The following is a 19,711-nucleotide window of genomic DNA, read 5'->3' on the forward strand; positions in this document are numbered from 1 at the left end:
ACTCTGGGTTAAAATAAGATGTATAAGAAGCAAAGTATGTGGGTTAACATTTAAGGAAAAGGAAATAAAGACAGGTAAGAGTAGATTTTTTAAATTTAGATGGTGACATTTTTCTTTCATTTACTTATTATATTGTTTGATCTAGTTTTATTTGAAAGATCCAGATGATTTTAAAATTATAAAAAATATATATGGCAGAAATAAATAATTTTACTTTTAGTACACTTTTCAGCAGATCTTATGCTACTTTTGAAGTTTTTAAACATCAGTCAACACTCTAAGAATCCTATAGTACAGTCATGAATATATTTCTTTGCGTGGGTTATAGGACAATCTTATATGTGCTGACATTTGACCTATTTTCTCATAGATATTGATTTAAAATTCTAACATCACTAAGTAGTTTTAATTTCACTAAACAACCATTAATTTCTTAGTGATATATCTTTTGAAATGTTAGTGCAACAGAGATCTGCTCAGAAATTACTTTAATAAATACACACCAATTAATTCTTCAGTATTAGTAGTACCTAACTCTATGATAGTAATGAAGTGAACAGATCTTATGATGTAAAAACATTATTAGTAGACTTGGTAAATATGTCTATCCAAACATATTTATATTGATGTGTATAAAACATATTTCTAATAGGTTTAAGTTCCTAATAGGATTTAAAGAGTATTATAGCTCTGTTTTATAAAACCTGCAAAAAATATATTCAAGAACATTCCATATAATATTCAACAATATACATATATATATAGTGAATATTATATTGGATATTCTATATATAGAGAGAGACATATAGCAAAGCAAAAGATACATGTAGAGGGATATGTGACATTTATCATATGCATACATAGATTAATTTGTGAAGTTTGAAGGTGTTTTTCCTGTGAAACTCAAACCTATTAATCTAAAACTATGCAATCTTAAAAATAATGTACAAATCTAAGCCATTTAAAATATGTAGATCCATGGAATCACAGCTGTTTATCCCTACCCAGCATGGTATCTGGATATAAGTAGAATACTAAAAAAATTCCATTGTGAGCATTACACTCTGCTTGGAGGTCTGGAGGTGTGGCTCATTGGTACAGTTTGCTAACAAGCAGAAAGACCCAAGTGTGAGCCCTGTGTTTGTTTCATCACACAAAAACAGAACAAAACAAAAACCAAAAAGAAAACTTAAAAAACTAAAAAATGAAAAAGGAGAAAGGAAAGAAGAAATAACTTTACTAGAGAAAGGTTTTTGAAGACAAGTTAAAATTTTCATAGTGCATGTAAGTAATCCATTCATTCAGTGTCTCTACCTGGTTTCTTTTCTTTCAGGCAACATATAGTTAGTGAACATAGTGAGTTAGGTCACAGGTCCTTTCTGGTACACCTTCATATTCCAGAAACAAAGATTGGAGTCTAGTGATCTGTGGCTCAAACTCTGTAACTTTCCTGCTCTTTTTAATTCTGCTTCACACAACATATATAAAAGTAGAGAAACCACAGGTTATTAGATGAATGAAAAAGTTCTGTCATTGTAAGTTAATTTGGAGTCAGGCACATTAAGAATGAATGCATATCCTCCTTCCAAAAAAGAGTTAGGGAAATTTAAATAAATATATTCCTAAGACAGGCTAGACAAGAATATCGATTTCAATAATCCAGGTAAAATAAAATCATAGATTAGTCTATCAAAGTCAAGGTAATAGTGTAAATGAAATTCCTTTACAATTACTGAAGATGGGTCACAAATCTGACTCTTTAGTTTCCTTGCAGCCAAAGCAAAGGGAGAAATATGATCAGTTAAAATTTTATGTTTTCCACATACAGCTTTTTCTGGCATAGAGCCCTGAAGGAAATTTCTCCCATGGGTCCTTGGATAAAGAGGTCACACTGTATGATGTACTACTTTCATATACTATATTCTAGGAAGTATAACAGAAGGTTTCCTACGGCTATATCTTACATCATTGTCCATTCAAACAGAGGGCATGAGTCCAAAGCTCAGTTCAGCAAAAGAACCATGAAGAGACAAAAATACAATTTAAAATTTCAGCTCTCTGATAGTTTGACTTGATTAAGAGATACAATTTAGACATAAACTGAATTTTAAAAATATATTTGTTCATTCAATTCTTAGTAAAAATTTGGCCACATAAATTTTGGTGTTATAGTTTGTGCTATTAACCCTATTAAAGGTATTCTTTATATTGCTGTCCTTCAGACAGACATTTAAGCAAAAAGTAATATGACTTGTTTGTTCTGAAAATTAAATGGCTTAGGTTCCTACAGAATAGTCAAACATCCTCTAATAAATAATCAAATGCCAAGGACTTTCAACTTGAAGGTATTGTACTGTAAAATAGGGGTGTGGTAGCTTTTATTTGACTATTTTCCTTAGTAATTAAAGCAAATCACCCACACTGGTCACCAAAAATATGAAAATTATATCCCCAAAATGTCTAATTTTAGAAAACTGTGCTTTTTCATATGAATCGCCTGGACTTCTCAAAACAAAGCTTAAGTCAGAAAAGAGCTCATATATTGTATGGACTTCTTGGATTATTTCTACTTCATTAAAAATTGTCTCATTAATCAATGATGGCCTCTGGTCTAAACTGACTGTAGCTGAGAATTATTTAGACATGTTTGAAATTCTCTCTGTGCACTTAACTCTTTTTATTCTCTCCAATCTTCCTTCTCTCCCTTCATTCCCTTTTTCTTTCCTTCTCCATCATCCTTTTATGGTTTTTTAGAGTGATTATTTGTGGATTGTTCACTTCATTCACTGAGTGAGATCTAGGGAACAATTCATTGCTTTATATGCCTGTGTATCAATCACAAGTAGTTATGAGTTCAGAGGGCATCATGGAACCTCATAATTATTGTTATAAAATGAGCCCTGATCTTGCTGAGCATCTCAATAGTTAGATAGATAGGTACTTGAGAATGCAGATTTCTTAACTATGCTGGATAATATTTTTCTTACTTGTAAAATGCGGCTGTCGTTCCTCTCAATGTCATAATATAGTTTTGATAATTAACAGAGATATATGTTAAGTGCTTATAGATGTGTAATACTTCTCAGCCAGTTAGAACAGTGTATCTCTGTTTTCTTATTAGTCAGGTCTCATATTTTAAGATAAAATTCTGAACTTTCAACTTATTTTCTCCCCTCAAATCCAGCGGTGCTAGGTGAATATTGCAATTTAAGTAACTGCTATTAGTTTTAAGTTGTACAATTTAATTACAGGTCTATCAATTGACTATGCAGAAAACAAACTTTATTGGATCAGTTCGGGAAATGGAACCATAAATAGATGCAACTTGGATGGTGGTAATTTGGAAGTAATAGAGTCAATGAAAGAAGAATTAACAAAAGCTACGGCCTTAACTATCATGGGTAAGTGCAATGATTCTATAGCTAGGGTGTTTCTTATTGATTGAGGTTTGATTAATTATGACCTCTTAAATGCTTACAAAAGTTACTGCTCCATTAACACCAAATTGCACATCTCTATTAAAATTTTTTTTTTAAGATTAGAAAACAGGAAAACAGGGCCGGAGATTTAGCTCAGTGGTTCCGCCACCTGCTTCACAAGCGAAAGGACCAGAGTTTGATCCCTGGTACAAAAAAAAAAAAAAAAAAAAAATTAGAAAACAGATAGATAAGGTTATCCAGATCAGGGCCTGAGTATTGTTAGCAATATCACCTTTAGTCTCACTGATTCTTGGCTTACTGTGACTTGAATTACTTTATGGTTCTTTTCTATACTCTTCTGAGTTCCTCTTAAGTGTAAGGACCCTGTGTATTTGTCACAAAAATGAAATGTGGTTAATCTTTGTTAATAAAGATAGCATGATTGATAGATAATTCAAGACATAGGTGAGCAGAGTCCAATTGACCAATGAATGACATTGTTAATCTGAACCAGTAATCTTCCCATGGCTTCCCCATAGTTAGGAATGAGTAGAATTTTGCGAATTTGAGTCTTATTTTTTATTCTTTTTATTTGGTTTTCTAGAAAAAACGAATGGGTAGACAACTATAAAAGATGACTGGGGAGCTAAAAGTGTTGTGTTGTTTCCAAAGAACAAATAATCAACCTCTATTGCATTGATAATAAAATTATTATTATTATTATTATTATTATTATTATTTTGTAATGGGGATCAAACTCAGGACCTTGTACTTGGAAGGCAGGCATGGTGTCACTGAGCTAAATCCCCAGCCCCACTGAGCTAAATCCTCGACCCTATTAAAATTAAGTTTTGAAATGTAACTTTTAATTTAAAAAGATAGCTCAAGTTTTTGACAAGATGTAGGAGTGTAAAGACATGCTGTTTGATGAGGAGGGCTGTATTTTTGCTGTGAGATTGGTGGGCTTTCAAGTAAAGTTCATGATAGGCAAACACATGAGGATTAAATATTCCACAGAATCACAGTAGTTGTATTTTGTAAAAGGAAGTCAGAAAACTGACTATGTTTGCAATTCCAAATATCATTATTTAGTCAGGATAACTTTTTAAAAGTCATGCTATTTATGAGAGGTCAATTTGAATATATCTTTAAAATGCAATTCTATAGGTGATAAATTAGGTCTTTTAATTATACAAATTCTATATTCTGCAATCTTTTGATTCATTTCTCAGATTTAATGTGAGGTTTTTAATTTTTGGAGTGAATCAGTATGTTGGTTTTTAAGCAAACAGATTTTAATGAAGAAAGACTTGAAAATTTATTTTCTAGATGAAAAAACTATGTGTTGTATCACCTTTTGTCTTAATTACTTTTCTCATTGCTGACACAAAACACTTAACAATTAAAGTTAAAGGAGGAAAGTTTTATTTTAGGTCATACTTTGTAAAGGTTTGAGTTTATAGTTGGCTGGCTCCATGGTGGGGCGGCATGGCAGAGGAGAAACAGTTCATGGCAGGCAGAGGGCAAGCACCAAGTAGAGAAGCAGTGAGCAGTGACAAGTCCTTTTTCTGAACCTTACACTCTATCCAGGCTACATCCCCCTTGGGGCGGGTAGCATTCACAACCAGGGTAGACCTTCCTATTACCACACTCAGAACTATGCCAACCAATCAGTGTACTAATTTAGTAATCACATAGCCTTGATCTCACCATTACACACTTAATCCCAGCATGACTCACTCTAAATCCAGTCACCTCTGAAAAGTCCCATCTGTGACTACATAAGGCTTTGAGAGGATAAGGCTTTTGGGGAGCTACATGGTTATGTAGTCATAACACCTTTAATTTTCAATCAGTACAATGTATGAATGAAGTGTGAGAAATGTTTAGAAATTCAAATTATTTAAAACAGAATAAATCTTCCTCTTTCTTTTGAAAGAGTGAAAAAGAAATTGTGTTAACCAATCATAGAATGGTCTCTGTCAATTTTTATTGTTGGAAAATACATGATATTCAGTACATCTGCCTATATTACACCATTGTGAGAATCACTAGGGACATATGTGAGTATATTTTAAAAAACTTTTCATGCAAATATTAAAATTAAAATCTTATATCACTTAATTTGATCCACGAACACTCTCTAACTTTGCCTGGCTGGATATTTCTAGACATCTGATGTCACTCGATCAGGCATTTCAGTGACTTTCTTTGCTGTAGATTTTTCCTAAATTGCTGTTCTGCTATTACTTTCATTAACAGCCTTTTTCAAATTATTTGTTAGAATTAGAGTAGTTTTTAATTGTTTTTTCCCAGATGAAAATTTTAAACTTGTAAGAAAACAATCACTTTTAAAAAAAATGAATCCTCAATTTTCTTTCTAGCTTTCTGGCAATTCTGATGCCATTTCTGTACCATTATGTTGACATTCTTCTCATCGTATGTTTCTAGAAGCTATACTCACATATATATATGTACAAACACACCACAAGTTGTAGCTTATAGATGGATTATTTTAAAGTAGAAATTTATTTACAATTGTTCTATAAAGCCTATAAAATATTTTATAGGATTATTTTATGTTATTCAGCCTTGTGAAATTAACATGGACATTTTGTTTTTTGTGCTTCATGTTAGATCATTTGAATAAAAATAAGCAGATTAAATCCTTTAAAGTGGTTATATAGTAACTCTCATTATGTTGTTAAAAAATGAATTTCAATATTCCATTAAATCAAACCAAACTAGCAAACAATGTAAACAAATCCAATAATTTAGAGGAAACATTTTAAAATTCAGTCATAACATTTTAAGGAAATCTATTGAATTTTTATTGACCATTTATATAATATATATATTACATTATGAAATTCATAGCCTTACTGAAACATTAAGACTATGGTTTATTTCTCTCTTTTTTTTTCTGTTTTGACTTATTGAACTCTTTGTTGCTATCCTAGGGATTTGATTGTCAATCTACACAGTAGTTAGTCTTCTACAGCAGCTGCATTAAGTAGGAAGTTGTAATTTTTTTTTTCTTTTTGAATATAACTGTGTATACCTAAAATGTACCAATAAACTTAATGAAAAAAAGGTTTATTTCTCTTAATATAAATACTACTAATCCTGTTCTGAGTAGGAGATGAACACTAATCTTAGCAAACTCAATCCTATAAATGCAGCTTCAAAAATGAATCAGGCAGTCCATTTTAGCAAAATATATAGTTAGTGAGTTTTGTTCTCTGAGTGATCAAAATGGAAGAAAGTTTGGGTGAAATCATAGTATCTGTATTATGTTAGCATTGTGAATCTGATACAACATGAACTCTTCATTATAATGCAACCTTGAAGAAAATAAAATCTTTTAATGTGTGAACAGCGATGTATAAGAAGATATAAAATTTGTGAGTTTAAATTTTTTAAAAAATGTATTACACTAACAGACACATTGACATTAATTCCCTTCGCAATGCTCACCCTTAATTTTAATACCCTCATCTCATTATTCTTACCACTTTCTGAAGCAACACTTTCTGAAATCCTTATTAATGTCTTTATGGGAGATGTGATCTAATACCTGGTGAGTGTTGGTGTGAAGTTCCATCCAATGAAAAAGAAGGCTCATGAAAACATTACAGTGTGACTTATCCACAGTAGTCACTGATCTGGCACTGTGCAGCTTTGACCCTTTGCCAAAGTCAAAATGACCATGAAAGTTAAACATTTTGAATGAATTCAGGCCATTGAGACAGCCATGATAGTGCAACTAAAGACACAAAAGAGGACTTCAGAGATGCTTCAGAAAGTGGCAAGAGTTATAGGATAAGCATATTAGAAGTGAAAAAGAATATTTTGAGGATGATTAATAGCACTGCGAGTTTTACTCTAATAAATTTTTAAAAACTTTAGATGTTTTCTCTTTCATAATTATATATATATATATATATACCTTTAAACCATATTAATTTGATTAGCCTAAAAGATCAAAATAAATATAACAAAAGATACTAAAGCCTCTTCTGCCAACACAATAACTAGATATATCAAAATATTTTTAGCAGTTCAGGGATTTAAAATATAAATGACCTATTGAAAGATATGCCTGGGAGGAAACTGTAAAAGTTTCCTGGCCAGGTCTGGACTTCTCCTGCTCAGGTTTCATCTCCTTTCAGAACCTCCATTCTTTTTCCTTGAGAATGGAAAATAAAGGGTAGTGTGTGCCTGCTTCCTGCCGAGAGTGAATATTATAGTCATAAAAAATGCAATAAAAATGTAAAATTCAGATGCCTCACTACTCTCTAGGGGATTATCAATGATTGAAGTTACCAATGCTTGAAAAGAAAATTTCGATCAGTCATAGTAAAATTGTACACCCAGAAAAGAAGGAAATAATTGTGCTGTAAAGTAAATGGTGTATACAAGTGTATGCCAGCTCAGAGACTCACAGAAACCTGGTAAGCAATGGATAATAAGTAAGTGAAATTTGTGCTTCGCTGAAATTTGAGAGTGATTTTCCTAAAACTGAGAAAACAAGGTTTCTACACACTTCTCACTAATTTTTAATCCAAGATTATAAATTATAACCACTAGGGTTTCCCAGTTTTACTTTAAATATGATGCAGAAAATAAACTGAAAAGACCTTTGAATGTTTTAAGTTGAATAAAGTAGAACATATCTGACAACACCCAGATCAAAATTAAGGAATTATTTGATGATTCTACAAAACCCAAATCCCCCAAGGTCAAGATTGTTTTCCAAGTTCTTTGCTATTTCTACTGTCAGGAAGTAGAGCTTAATTTCCCTCCCCTTGAATGCAGGCTGGACTTAGTGTCTCCTTTGCAGTTCACAGAATAAGGCAGGCACGATGATAAATGTCTGGTGCAGACCAGGCCACAAGATCAGGATCTTCTTCCTCGGCCTCTGTCTGGGAACAGTCGGTTTGGCCAATGCCATTTGACACATAGTGAGGGCACTCAAGCAGCCAAATGGAGAAGTGAGCACGGCAAGAAACTAGAGATCTCTGGTAAATCACTAAGAAAATAAACATCTTTTAGCACCAGAAACCCTAGACCCAGTCCCAGTTTCGGAGAAGTAAAGCACAAGCCAGCAATATTAAAGCAACCTCAAAGGGACTCCAAAACAGAAGCACACACGTAGCCGCCCCTAGTTGTCTAACCCGCGAACCATAGGAACTGTGTGATATGATAAATATTGACTATATTTTTGCTGTTGTTGTTTTTTTGAGATAAGATCTTACTATGTAGTTCAGGCTGGCCTTGAATTATTATGTTATGTAGTCCAGGCTGGCCTCAAACTTCCCGTGATCCTCCGGCCTTGGCTTCCTAAGTGCTGGGATTACAGGCACGCACCATCCTACTTTTTTTTGCCATAAGAAACATTAAACCTTTGTGGCAGATACTTCACTTTTAAAGAAAGTCATCAGTCCACACTTTTATTTAAAAACTTGTAACTTTACATGTTAGAAAGTGATCATTTCATTGTAGAAAAATACCATGAAAGCTAACATGGGTTATCAGCTAAGTATGATGGGTAATAGTGTACAAGCCAAGCAAACTAACAATGAAATGAAAAGCCATCACCAAGACTGTTGTTGACTCAGCCCAGAAGGCGCAGTGACCATTTCCAATATAGTTATCAATTATGCTGATGAGTTGTTGAGAGAAGGAGATGGAGTTAAGGCTTCCTGCATCCAGCTGTGCCATTACAGAAGATTTGAATAGAAAAATGGAGTCAGGCAGGACAACTGACATATTTTATAGAGGAGAAAAGACTCCTCTTGTGGATGACAGAATATATGATTTCCTGCTTTACCAGAGCTTGTACTCTACCTGAGGTATATGTAGAAGAAGAATGTACTAACTTGAGGTCTTCTTTGAGCTTTCTACTTGAGTTAAATTCTTGACAAGGAGATATGGTTGCTAGGTGTAGAGCTTCCACCCCTGCCAATAATCAAACCAAATGTCATTCATTCTTTTATCCATTCAGAAATATGTATGATTGGCCTATATATGCCACTCACGGATATATATGTTCACAAGAATACTGATTTCAGCATGCTTGTAGACCAGTGTGGAAGATACAATATAAAGGAGATAAAAAAGTAAAATACATGATATAATAGTTGAGTGCTGGAGAAGAATAACAGAGCACAGAGATAAGGAAGTGTGTGTGGTAGGGATGAAGTTTTAGATTTTGGAGGCAAGTAATGGCTCACTGAGATGCAAGTTCTCAGAAATGTTTTAAAGAGATAATGAAGAAAGATTAAAGCAATGCCTTGAGAATGATCAAGAACTGCTCTAGTTATTTATTTTACAGTTTCTACATTATTATTAAATGCTTTACTTTCAAAAATTAAAAAAATTAACTTTATTACATTGATATAAATATTAAAGTTGCCTCTGGCGGCTTACCAGTTGAGACTGCTTTTAATTGTACTATGGTTCATATACATTATTGATTGTGCTTCATGTGTTCTCTAGGAACTCAGGAGTTCACTTGATCAGATATGACTTACACTTGTGTTCAATGATTGTTTTTTGAGCATCTTTTTTTTTTTTTTTTTGATACTGGGGGATTGAGCTCAGGACCTTGCCCTTGCGAGGCAGATGGCCTTTTATATTGTGGGGCAACTTATCAACATCAAATTCTTCAAGATTTCTTTTTTTAAATTTTAACTTTTAAATTTTTAAATTATTGTATATTATTTTGAGACAGGGTCTTGCTATGTAGTTCAGGCTGGCCTTGAACTCACTATGTAGTCCATCTTACCTTGAACTCATGGAAATCTCCCTGCCTCGGCCTCTCAAGTGCTGAGATTACAGTGGTGCACCACTACATCCTGCTAAATTCTTCCCCATTTCTAGTGGTGATCTTATCAATTGTCTATTCTCAACTATCAGAAATAGCAAATACAATAACCTCTGCTTTCAAATATTGTAATAGCTAGTAGCTCTAAAATGATATCTGCTGCCATTCCTTTTAGTTATATTTTTCAGTATTTAGTCAACTTTTAAGGAAGTTTTCTTTTATGAATAAACCTTAGGTTCATGAAATTATGATACTCTAAAACATTTTCCTCCACAATTTTCTGATTAACTGTGATATAAAAAGTATTCAGTGAGGTATGTGGTATTTAACTCTTGATCAGCTAGTTTTCAGTGATAAGCCTTTTTTGTTTGTATTTCTTTACTTTTTCCAATCATCTTTTGACATTTTCTTCATATTAATCCCTGCTGGAGATGGGGAAGGGAACTCAAGTTAATCAACTTGCTCTTCTGTGTTAATGTGCCTCTGTAAGGAGGACTAGTAGGAGGAGGATAAAACTATTAACTAAAATATAGATTTATATGTTGTTTATCAATTTTATTTCTTATGATCCATTTTCACAAATACAATTGGAAAGCAGATTGCCTATATTGTATTATGTTGTATTTATGCTGAAAAAAATTACAAAAATCATTTGATGAAGCTGAGAAAAAAATAATATACACATATAATAAATATAACTTATATATTATTTGAGGAATGCAATTCAGGAAAGATCAGCATGACATTTTGTTTGTATTTTTTTTTTTTAGTGTGGTACAGGCAAGACCTAGTACAAATGGATCATAGACTTAAAATAGAAATAAGGATATTAAACAAACTCAAAGAAGTTGATAGATATGTCTATATAGAAAATAATTGGCATTTGTGGATTTCATGTTCAGCAAATGGTTTAATCACAGGTGATCTTGATTCTGTCAACTACAATGTGTCATGTAGTAATTTGTCAAATTTTTCTACATGAAGAATTTGAGTCTTGGAAATACAAGAAATAAGAGGTTGAATTTAAACATCTACTCCACACTTGCACCTTAAGATTTACTTATTCACTGTTCTCTGATATTCTTTTTTTTTGGTTCTGGGGATGGAACTCGGAACCTTGAGCTTACAAGGCAGGCACCAGAACCACTGAGCTAAATCCCCGGCCCTCTGATATTCTTTTGCATACACTGTTACTAGCTGTTAAATTGTATTGTATATCTAATTTTATTTTTCTTTCATGGTGCTGTGTAATCTATTGAAATTATATTTTCCTTGATAACTATAGGTAAGGATTACAAATCGTCATAGCGCATTCTTCTTGATCATTAAATTTATATTTATATTTGCATATTTATATGTCTTAATTTGGAGTGCTATAACAAAGTACTGTAGACTATAGACTTGTGAAAATAATAAAAATATTTTTTTTCACAGTTTTGGAGGCTGGAAATCTAAAATAGGCTCTGTTGAGGGCCCTCTGGATCATAGATTGCTAACTTCTTATCTCTTCAATGGATGGAGAGAGAGAGAGAGACTTTCTGATGTCACTTTTATCAGTACACTAATCCCATCTCTGTGGGCTTTGCCCTTGTGACTTAATTACCTAGTGTTTTATTCCTTTCTTGTTCCCGAGAAGCAGTACCTGACATCTACAATTTAAAGGAGGAAAGGTTTATTTTGGCTCTCCATTTTAAGACTTCAGTCAATAGTCAGCTGGCTCCAAGGCACAGTGGAGTGGCAAAGGAGAAATTGTTCACGGCTTGGGAGGCAAGAAGCAGAGAGGGATGAAGGGAGGAGGAGGGATATATATTGTCCCGGCCACAACCAAGGTGACTCACCTCTTCCCACCAGGCTTCACCTCTCAAACTCACACCCAGCTACAAACCCATCCATGGATTTAGTATCACACACCCATGATTGATTCAGTCAACTCCCCAGAACCCCATTTATGAGAGCCCCACTTATGGGGGCCACGTACATGTAAGAGATTACACCTCCTAAATGCCCTGCTTCTTAATATCATCACACTTAATGCTAGGATTCTAACACAAACATTTCATTTATTATATATAATCTAATCTAATATTTAAGTATCCATATCTATATGTATATCTATTTCTCTCTCTATATATATGTGATTCAAAATGAATTAATGGTCTTCATCACATTATTAAATAGACTTTAAGATTAAATAGAGACAATTAAAATTAACATCATTTTTAGCTAGGGAAGAATACTTTAGATTCCTACTCTTCACGAACCAGTTATGTGATTTGAGAAAGTCACTGCACTCTAGTAGACATTATTTTCTGTGAAAACATGAAGCTTTTCAATATGCGCTATATAGTTCTAACCTTGTATGACTTTGTCAATAATAGGTTGATCTAAGGTGCAATAAATAGCTTTCAATAAACCATTGCATAGGTTGAACCGGTGGAGAAGAGACTACCACATTATGACTAAAAACAAAGTTTATTTGTGAAGTTATGGTTAACAGAGTTCATATCAACCTGTTTTATAAATTAGGCAAAATTTTATTTTTGACTTTTAGTGGAGAATTTGGTATTATAGAGGATTACAACAGAAATCTTTAAATAGGTTCGTGGTTTCTGTAAATATTTAAATAGCTATCTCTCACAACCATGTAATGTTAGAATCAATTGCAACTTGCTAACAACCTGTGTACAAAAAAGTCACAGATGATAACAAGAAAAAGTGTTTACACAATTTTCATGAATACTTAAGCTGTCCCTGATGAAATTTTCTGGTATCAATCACAATTTAAATATACTATTGATCTGTTTCAATTTGCAATTTGCCCAAGTTATGCATAATAATTAAATATCAGAGAGTCATTTAATTTTGGCTACTGCTGGGATCAACAGAGGAGGAGAAAAGACATGTTCTATATATGCTTTGAGTCTCTTGTCAGAAATACACCCAACCGTATAATAAATAAAAAATTAGCTCTGTTGATTCAATTATGCACACAATTCCTTTTCTTCCCCTCAATGTTAAAAAAAGTAAGTTAACAGTTTGTCCTTTAGAGAGCCCTTGAAGGTTCTAACAAAAGTAACCCTGAGGACATGTGTTCATATTTTGAGCTTATCTCACTAGCTTGAAACCATTGTATTATCTGCTATGGATTTCATAGGACATGGATAATTCACTCTTGGGAAAATCAAGACTGTCAGATTGAAATATTTCTAGATATCATCTGAATATCACAGGATGTCATATTTATTTGCTTACGAATGAATACATTGTTATTATTGTTGAAGATTAATGGTTTCAAATGCTTGCATAAGACTATGACAAAGCCTTTACAGTTGTCTAATCTCTCTGCTAATTGAAAAACTAAGTCATAGTGGCAAAAAATTAATCTTTACCTATTTGACACAAACTCTCAGCGATTTTTCAATGATATATTTTTAAAGTTTATATCTCCATTATTTTCAGGAAAATATTATTTAGTATAATAAATAATGTTTGGGGTTATTGAATTAAAGCATGTGTAGTGCTTAAATTACAGCTGTTAGGAATTTCATCAGCTGTATAATGTAGTTTATAAATGATGATAGAAAAATGTAAAATATGCATATAGTAAACAACCTAGTAAAACTGGCATCCAGAAATCTTCAAATGCCTTTTTTTCTACTTTATTTCCTAGGATAAATTATTATGGCAAGTTGTCATGGCCACTACGGGGCATCATAAATGGTGGCAAATGATGAGCCATGGGTCTGAGGCAGTTCATCTTGTAAAGAACCTCAGATTGAGCTCTTGCAGATTCATACTAACATCTAGTCTGCGATGATTCCGTCTGTTGCCTTTAACAGAATGGGGAGTCTGATAACTTGAACATTCTTTATTTTAATATTCCACTTTAAGGAGTCAAGTCCTCTGTTTTCTACTTTGTGGATCTAGTTTATATGTTTTCAAATGCAGATTATTATTTTTTAAAAACCAACAACTTCTAAATTTGTTTCTCTCTCTAAGAGTGAAAAAGGACTGAAACTTGAGATCTTATCCTCCTTCCCTTCCTTACTTTCTTCTTTCTTTTAACCCCTCCATTAGGCTTTCCATTGCTTTTTTACATCTTTCTTCCTTTTCTATTTTCTTTGGCAGCACTTCTTTTTCTTCATGAAATAAAACTTTAAATTTTTATATTATTATTTTCCTTTTTTTTTTTTTGGGACCAGGGACTGAATGTAAGGCCTTTGCATTGAGCTACATACTCAGTCCTTTTTTATTTTCTAACTTAGGACAGGGTCTTGTTAAGGTGCCTGTGTGGGATTTAAACTTGCATCCTTTTCCCTTAGCTTCTTAGAGTCCTAGGGTTATAGGTGTGCATGACCACTCTCAACTAGTGGTTGAGATATTACTGTATACCGAGATATTACTGTATTCTTATATTCTGAAAGTAATTCCATTCAGTCACATTTAAAATGCTCTTTACTTTCATGAGTTATAAACTCCGACCTAAAGAAATGGGAATTTTGTGAAGTTTTTAGCGTAATACAATAAACCCAGTTCTTTTTTTCTTTGTGGGAATATTTTGAGAAGTAGAGTTAATACAATGTGCTTTTTGATTAGATTGTGTTTAAAATAAAAGTTTCAATACTTTGAAAGTTTGAAAACCACTACCTACGGCTTAGGGCTATCTAGTTAGTAGACTGATATTGCCTACATTTAGTGAGGAAGTAAGTGTTATGAGGAATTGAAGAGTATTGTAGGTTATTGTCTTAGGGATCAGAGTGCTGACAGTGTAGGGAGGATAGATTGATACATATATGAAGCAAGCACACAGATCCTTGAATAAAAACGCAAGTGAGACCTGCAAATATTTCCAGAGCAGGCCTCTGTGAAGAGGTTAGCATTGAGACTGGGCCTGGGTGAAGTCCAGAATATGAAGCGACCTAAAGGAGAGGCACTGATGCTGATTTTGCTGGAGAATACACAGGGCAGGGAGGCTGCACATGAGGAGAGTAGCTCAACTTGGCTGAAACTACTTAACTAAAATCTTCACGTATGTACTTCTCCTTCTCTCCTTGTAAAAGAGTGACTAGCTGAAAGCCTCACCTATGAGGGAAATTTGAAATAAGCTTGAATTTATAAGTTTGGCTCTGGTCACAGCCTGTCCCTTTTTTTGTCTAACAAATAGAATGCAATGCTCTGGCTATAGTATAAGTGAGAAACAAGAAGAAAATCATATTTAATTAAAAACCAATATAAAAATGCTTTGGGCACAACTAAGTTTGAAGAAATGATTTTACCCATGTACAGAATCATTGGAAATTAAATAGCTAAAAATATAGACGGCTGCAAGTATGCTATGCTGGCAACCCTAAAATAACAAGTGGAACTGATTTTTGTGGCTTGATTTTTCTGAAGTGGTGAATGATTTTTGGTAACATTGTGAGTAATATAATGAACAATTTTAATCCTGAAAAATTAAGTGTTTTTTAAACCATGTAGAAATTGCGTTGTGTTTTAATATAAGGTAGAATTAAGGTCTGATTCAGATAATTATTAACAGGGTTTTTCATCAATATAAATGTCTAGTGCTATATCCAATAATCAGTGCATTCTAAAATGTCTACATCCTTAACCCTGGCCCACTAAATGTCAACAGTACTCCCTGGTGATTTTGATAGCCAAAATAATCCTACGAATTTCCCTGACTCCCTCAAGTGGCAGCCACTGCACCAGTTCTAATCACTGCACAATTGCTTGATGAATAGAATGAAATTGAATCCTTACTTCTAAAGCAGCTTCCTTTCTTGCTGCTCTTTTTCTTTTTTATAATAACTTTGTACCTTCTCTGGACACTCAGCATTAAGCTCAGAAGGAACAAGATCAGTTTTTTTTCCCTCTTGATCCTAAAATATATTTGGATTGCCAGATTATTTTATTTTGTTTGTTTTTGATATATAAATAGCACTATCCTTTGTTTATTGTCTTGTTATTTGGGCTGTGTGCTTCTTTTTCTTTGTAGTCTGATCAGATACTTAACAACTTCTGGTCTGAACTATTGAAGTAGGCTCTAAATTTGTTTTTACTCTGCATTTCCAATCCCCAGACTTTGAAGGTCTGCTTTGATAGGGTCTCCGGTAGCACCCTGGACTTAGCCACCTTAAGAAGCTGAAATCAACACTCACACTTACTTTGAACTGCTCATTTTGTTTCACTTCACTCATCAAATCTTGTTTGGCACAGAATTACTATTTTCACCTTATGACTAAACTCAGGGTTAGTGAGATTTGGTAAAACATAGTACTGTGAAACTAAAGCCCCAGGATCCCAATTCAAGTGCTGTTTACACTAAAGGAAGAGTCTTCCACGTCATAACTCTACTTCTTATATGATTCTCCTTTACCTCTACTGCAGTCCCGTGCACTACATCCAGTTAAACTGTTTCTGCTTTATTTTATTTAATTCTCTAAGCCTGTGGTTCCTGGTCCTTGGAGTGGTTTACATATTCATGCGTGTAATGCTATCCATTCATCAAGATATGTCAACTTTACCTCAGTATGATTTGAGATATTAGAGATCTTTTCCTCCTCTGAGCTTATTCATATTTTTCAGTATAATGGATTTTCTTCTTCTGTGTTCAGGATTGAAGCTATGTTTTCATATAGCTCTACCACTGAGCTATATGCTCACAGTTCTAGAACATTCTGTGTCCCTTATAATGATCATCTGTGAACTTGTGTCAGTTTTCTATAATTTGGGATCTTGTTTTTTTCACATATGCATCACTCATGAGGCACAAGAATTTAATATTTTTCAATAACTAATAGGAAGACATTTGAACAAATGAAACAGTGACTAGACCCAAAACATCTGTCCCTGTGATCAAAATGTATTATTAGTGAAAACAAGTAAATGTTTGTTTAGAATAACCAAAATCATAAATAAATCATAGGAGTTAAATATTTATTGAAGTAAATACTGCAATGAAAGAATTGGAATTGTTCCAGAAAGAATGAATAAAAAGATACATGTGTAAAACATAGTCAGTGATATCTGGTACATATTACACATTCATATGTATATAGAAATGCAACAAAGAAGGACTGTATTGGAATGTGTCTATTCTTAAAGGAACTAAGGAGTTTATAGGAAGAAAAATACAAACAAAAATAAAAGAGTTCCAAAACCAACAAAAGCATTGGCAATTGGAGTATTTTAGATTTTTAAAGGTAGTCCCACAACTAACCTATTTAATAGCATTACAGTATATAATAATAATAATAATAATAATAATAATTGATAGTGTAAATAAATAAAATATTGTGCTTAATTTATAATTCTTAACTTGTCTAATTCTCACAATAATCCTCTGAGAGAAGTACCATTAACACAGCTTATTATTGTAGAGTTCCCAAAGTAAGTTGGTCATATTTACTTGGCTAATAAATGTTGTAGAAACCTTTCTAATTCATGATGCTTAGACTTTAAAATGTTTCTTATAGGAATATGTCCTATAGGTATATTTACACGAAGTTATATATTCATTGAGATTTATGCAAATAATATACTTTTCAATGGTACTTGTAATAGCAAACATTGCGACAGAACACCAAGACCCTATGTTTCCATTATGAAGGAATAGTCAAAAGCATCATGAAATATACATACAATAAAATATTATGCAGTTAGTGAAAACAAAGTTGTCTTAGCTTGAGTGGCTCCAACAAAATGTCAAAGACTGGATCCCTTAAACAACAGAAACCTATTTTCTCAGAATTCTGAAGACTAGAAAAACCCAAGAACTTATATGCAAGTTAATTTATTCCTGGTAAGATCCTTCTTCCTAGTTTGTAAACTTCTTGCTTTGCCCTGACAGATAAGGAAGGAAAACAGGATGTTCTGATTATACTAATCCCATCATAAGAGTCCCAGCCTCATACCCTTATCTCAAATTAATCCCCTCCCAAAGGCCCCATCTCTAAACACCATTGCTTTGGGAGTTATGATCTCAACATACTAATTGGGGTAGTTGGTGTTGAAGGGAGAACAGAATTCAATCCATGGTAGAGGCATTTTCTAAAATATTTTAATTGCAAATACTTATAAAGCCTGCACAAACTAGTTGGATTTTTGTCACATGCATGCATTACTTTTATCATGTGTTTTGAACCATTATGCTACACTATCTTAATAAATATTAGTTAGAAAGCATCAACTCTATTCTGAGAAATTTGCATATATTAGTATTAATAGACACAGTAACCATGCAATGGAGAGAACGTGTTTACAATATCACTACTGAAAACACTGTGTGTCACCTGAGGTCAAAGCTATCTGCCATCCTTTCCACTACACCAGCGATTTTCAACTTGGGGTGATTTTGTCCACCAGGAAACATTTTGAAATGTCATTAGATATTTTGAATTGTATCAGCCTTCCGGATAAGTGGACAGATAGGCTGTCATCTACTGGGTACAGAGCAAGATACTCGTAAATATCCTACAGGGTGCAAGACAGCCCCCACCCCAATAGTAAATAAACTTCTCAGAGGCTGAGAAATTTTCCCTATTCCAGAAATACTGTGCTAATCCTCATATGCTGATTACATCTATGAATCCTGCTATTGGGACCATAGGGCCATCCTCATGAATTTTGGTTAAAATAGAAACACTTTAAAAATAAATAAAATTGAAAAGAACCTGGAGCCTATAGAAACTAACGCTATGACATTTTCTTGGAAGGAGAGTTGCATTGAAAGGAGGGAAGTTAATTCTGTTTGTTTTCTTTCTTTTAAATGTAATTTAATAAAAACAAACATTTTATTTCTTTATTTTTATACTCATATTTTCTGTATGATATTGCTAATATTCTTACTTGTTCCAACTTGATTTGTTTATTGATTCAACAATTTATCAAGTTATTATAATGAGTCAGGCTTGTGTTAGGGATTAGGAGCACAGCAGTGAATAAAAGAGGTAACAATTCTCTGTCTTAAAGAAGCTGAGATTCGGAGTGTAGGAAAACTGTGTATACACAAATAAGTGAAATTCAGGTTGTCAGATGGTGATAGTTACTACTGGAGAAAATTCCACTGGAGCATAAAATAGTGAGTGAGTGCAGAGTTGGGTCAGGCTGAAGGAGATAGCAGAAGTAGAATTTTAAGTGGAGAGGTCATGGCAGGAGTCACTGGGAAGTGACAGATGAGCAAACATCTGAAGGAATGAGGGAATGAAGCACTCATGTATTGGGAAGATCACATGAGGAACAGAGATCTGGAAGTGTGGGCTGGGTGTAGCTCCACGGTAGAGCTTATGTTTAGCATGTTTGCTTCCCTGGTTTCAACTTATAGCAAGGAAAAAGAAAAATGCAACTTGACTCTTTGATTACATTTTAAAACACCATTGTTTTCAGAAGGAGTGTCTAAATCTTTTATTTTCTTTTTAAAATCCCAGGGTGATAGAACTTACTTTCCTCAGTGAGACTTTAT

General features: G+C 33.4%; 1 protein-coding gene across 11 annotated transcripts in view; it reads left to right on the forward strand.

Annotated features, from left to right (window-relative positions):
* Lrp1b (LDL receptor related protein 1B) overlaps positions 1 to 19,711 on the forward strand; it is a 1,848,437-nt gene that overhangs the window by 1,255,599 nt on the left and 573,127 nt on the right. For all 11 annotated transcript variants that reach the window (XR_015445151.1, XM_087195526.1, XM_087195530.1 and 8 more), the window contains one exon: positions 3,252 to 3,401. Coding sequence is in view for 10 of the 11 variants with exons in the window: in XM_087195526.1 (XP_087051652.1) it covers positions 3,252 to 3,401 (150 nt within the window). In the remaining variant the exon portion in view is untranslated. The remainder of the gene's footprint in view (positions 1 to 3,251; positions 3,402 to 19,711) is intronic.

Source organism: Heterocephalus glaber, unplaced genomic scaffold, assembly GCF_053883595.1.
Source record: "Heterocephalus glaber isolate CG9 unplaced genomic scaffold, H.glaber_assembly_v1.0 deba00000347, whole genome shotgun sequence".
NCBI lineage: Eukaryota > Metazoa > Chordata > Mammalia > Rodentia > Bathyergidae > Heterocephalus > Heterocephalus glaber.